The sequence below is a fragment of the Dipodomys ordii genome, unplaced genomic scaffold, assembly GCF_000151885.1.
Source record: "Dipodomys ordii isolate 6190 unplaced genomic scaffold, Dord_2.0 Scaffold52, whole genome shotgun sequence".
NCBI lineage: Eukaryota > Metazoa > Chordata > Mammalia > Rodentia > Heteromyidae > Dipodomys > Dipodomys ordii.
Window position 1 is genome coordinate 11949340 of NW_012267268.1, and position 3780 is coordinate 11953119.

Here is a 3780-nt window from a genome sequence, read left to right on the forward strand (position 1 = left end):
GGAAGGAAGGAAGGAAGGAAGGAAGGAAGGAAGGAAGGAAGGAAGGAAGGAAGGAAGGAAGGAAGAAGTTGGTTTAGACCGGCAGTAGATATAGCAGTATATATGTTCTGGTAAGGCCCCTATGGAGTCTTAACCCTTGCCCGAGGTCACATGGCACGTACTCTAGGCTGACTCATGCATTTCTTACCTCCTGAAGCTGTGATTACTGCTGTGGCTTTTGTCCTGGTCTGCCTCCTCCTTGTCATGCTTCGCTACCTGTACCGGCACAAGGGGACCTACCACACCAATGAGGCCAAAGGCACAGAGTTTGCAGAGAGTGCAGACATGGCCCTGCAGAGTGACCCTGCCCTCCAAGAAGCTGGTGACAACAGCAGGAAGGAGTACTTCATCTGAAGGACAGCAGACCTTTCCTCCCCGAATGCGTCCTCCAGCTGTGGGATTGGAAAGGCCCCAACACCTACCACCCTTTCCAGAACCACCAGGGAGCTCTCAAGGGCACTGGCTCTTCCTAAGATTTGCCTTAGAGAACATTGGGTGCCTGCCAGGAAGAAAGGGGAGGATGCATGTTATAGGGGTCTGTCCAGGGGACCCAGGGGAACAGCAGCTACCCCAGGAAATGTGCCTTTGTACTGTGAAAAAAAAGGAGAAAGAAAGTCTGACATTTAGGTCTTTCTGGGCCTTCAAGTGTCATCTTACCAGCATGAGAAGCCTTCCAAGTGTGAGAGGGGTGGGTATATATAAGAAAGTGAGACATCCATCTGCTGACTGGGGATAATGACATCAAATGTCAGTCCTTGACATTTGGGGGAAAACAGCAGGTGCCAGAGCTGAAAGGTACCTTTGTCTCCCATTGATCCAGCTTAAAACGATTGGAAATAAATCTGAAATGTAACCAAGCATTCCATGTCAAACCCACACTACTCTAATTGTCTGAGGAACGATAAATGCTAACCAATTCTGGCTTTTCCCTGGTGTGATTCTGAGTCCTCTGACAAAGTATATGTGCATGGGGTTGAAACTGTCTGGTAGTGGTATGTGTGCATACATGTATGTACATAGATGTGTATGCATGAATGTATGATTGTGTGTGTGTGTCCAGCATCATTTCCCCACACACACATATACACCAGCTATCCAAATCAAATATAAGGAAACACATTGTCCCAGTGGTCAGGGAACTGGCTAAAGGGCTGGTTTCTGATGTGCTGTATTAAAACAACTGGACCTACTCAAAGTTATGAGTGAACTCTGTCATTTATCCCAAGTGAGGATGGTGCTTGGTGATTGTAATATAGACTGTAGAGTCCACTCTCTTGTCTTGGGATATCAGGACACTTACTTGACGTGTCTGGTCTCTATGTTCCCATGCTTCAAGTGAGAATAATGCTAATAAAGGTAACTCTGGATGCTAGTGCCCAGCAGTGCAGGCAGGATCACAGGTGCCCAACACAAAGCATTCTCACTTGTAGTGTCACCAACACATAATGAAATGTCCTCCATTCACCACTTGCACACTTCCACCCTGAGGAGTAACTGAAATACAAAATGAATGGCAGAGAAAATGAGCTCATTAACCATCCCTTTCCACTTGAATCTTGGTAAGATTCCTAACAGCTCATCAGCCACTCAGAGCAACAGCTCTGAGTTGGTCAACTGTTTCCTGGAGTGCCAGCATCATCTTGGATATCTCCTCAGCTCCACCATCTCCACTAGAGTAGGCAAAAGCACACACCTCACAGTTCCTGGGAGGTTAATAGCAATGCAAGCTTAAAACGGGCTACAGTCCTAAGATGTTGCAGGGGGAGAGAAAAGAGGCAGAGAGAGCTGGCAGCAACTGACAATAGTAAGATACCCTTTCCCCAGGTGACTTTGCTTGCATGCCCTCTACTGTAAAATGCAATGCTTAATAATAGTAGCCACCCCTTATCTGAGGGCAATGTGTTCCAGAACTCCCAGTGGGCACGTGAAACCAAAGATAACACATTTGTATGGTATATTCCGATAGTATGTTCTGTTAAGTAATATATATGAATAACAATGATAAAGTTTAATTTATACATTAGACACAATAGGAAATTTAACAATAATAGTAAAATAGTGTGACTAATACCCATACACTATAATAAAAGTTACTTAAATTGTGAGTTGTTTATTTCTGGAATTTTCTATCTAATATTCTCAGATGACAGTGGAACAAGGGGAATTTAAACTTCAGAAAGCAAAATTGTGGATGGGAGTCTATTACCTAGGGCCTTGCTTCCCATACTGTTCTAGAATACCAACCTGGTAAAATCATTATAGAACAAGGAGCAAACAAAAAGGATGTTTATTATGAAAATAAGTTTCAAAATATTGTGATTAAGTAAGGTAAAGCTTCTTGACTTCGCTACTAGTTCAGTATAAGTTGACTCTTAAAGGAAGGGAAACAAGGGATGAATTTCCCACAAACTCATGGGTTATGACATCTAACTGACATCTAACATCCCTTCATATGGTCATATCAGTTCCACTTTTGAAAGTGCCAGCCTACTTGTCTTTGAGGATTTGATCACAGATGACTGACCAGTAAGCACAAAGAAGGTACACAGACCTGCCTTGCTTTGGAAAGGGCTCCACTCCTGGGAGATTACCCAAAAACCCTTGATTATTTCAAAGGATGTTGGCCACGTGCCCCTCCTTCAGTGGGTCCAGAAGCCATCTGTACTACCTATGGATTTAGAACTGGCCCCAGGTCTGATTTCTCCTCCTCTCACCTACCCATCCCAAACCCATCTCATTCTCCTTACTTTCCCAGTGGCCTGAAAACCTACTGAAGTACACCTTCCTCACCAGCTCTCTGAATTCCAACTCAGCAGCAGTGATAGTATCTCAGCTTCAGTGCTGGGTCCTCAAATGTGGCCCAGTCCAGATGTCACCAAGGAGGAAGTTATGACAAGCTGACTTCTGAGGCCAGAATACTGCACTGGAGGGAAGAGTGAATTATGAGATAGCACCGCATATAGTAACACATGCACGCACACACATTCACAAACACACACACACACAACATACACACGGGAAAAGATGTAAGTTATGACCCACCTAAGTCAAAGACCCTTTCATTGTCTTTGCTAGCTCCCTAGCAATACACTGAAGACGGAGGTCATTATACAATTATGTCCTGAGAATGAAGCTGCGGTAAATATGCACAAAGAGGCACAAATCAGAGTTTCCTCAACCTGTTAAGGATGAAGAAAGGAAAGAGGAAATGAACAAGGAAAAAAGATGATGAGAAGCACAAAGATGGGGAAGGATGACTGGAAGCAAATTTAGAAAGGCCCAAGTATGCTAGAAGACATCTTTGCTTCTTTACAAGACCTTCAACCCTTACTAAACAACCACAGCAGGTGATTTAGGTTCATTCTCTCCTTAGATCTGCCGAGACTGAAGCCCCAGAACGGCTGAGAGCTATGGAGGGCATGACACATCGATCCCCAGAAAGAACATAGGAACCTTTACCTGCCTGACTCATTCCTTCTCACCTTGTTGAAGGTGATCACCAGAATTCTTAGGGGTGCAGACTCCTGAATACTGGAGCCTTTTACCAATGTGGGGGTCAGAGCACTCTAGGCCCTGTCTGTCATCCAGAGACACTGGCTCATGACAGAATGACATCCTGAGCTACCACCCCCTCCCTGTCCTGGATGAGAGATCACACTGGTGTGAGGAGATGATCCAGTAGTAGATTGGTCTGCCTGGCTTTGGCACATGATAAGAGGTCAAGGACAAATGCTGTAGGGT

General features: G+C 44.8%; 1 protein-coding gene across 1 annotated transcript in view; it reads left to right on the forward strand.

Moving 5' to 3' along the window:
• Gypc (glycophorin C (Gerbich blood group)) overlaps positions 1-965 on the forward strand; it is a 33060-nt gene extending 32095 nt beyond the window's left edge. Inside the window, exon 3 of the mRNA XM_013020742.1 lies at positions 197-965. Coding sequence (XP_012876196.1) covers positions 197-393 — 197 coding nt within the window. The 3' untranslated portion in view covers positions 394-965. The remainder of the gene's footprint in view (positions 1-196) is intronic.
• The last annotated feature ends 2815 nt before the right edge of the window (positions 966-3780 follow it).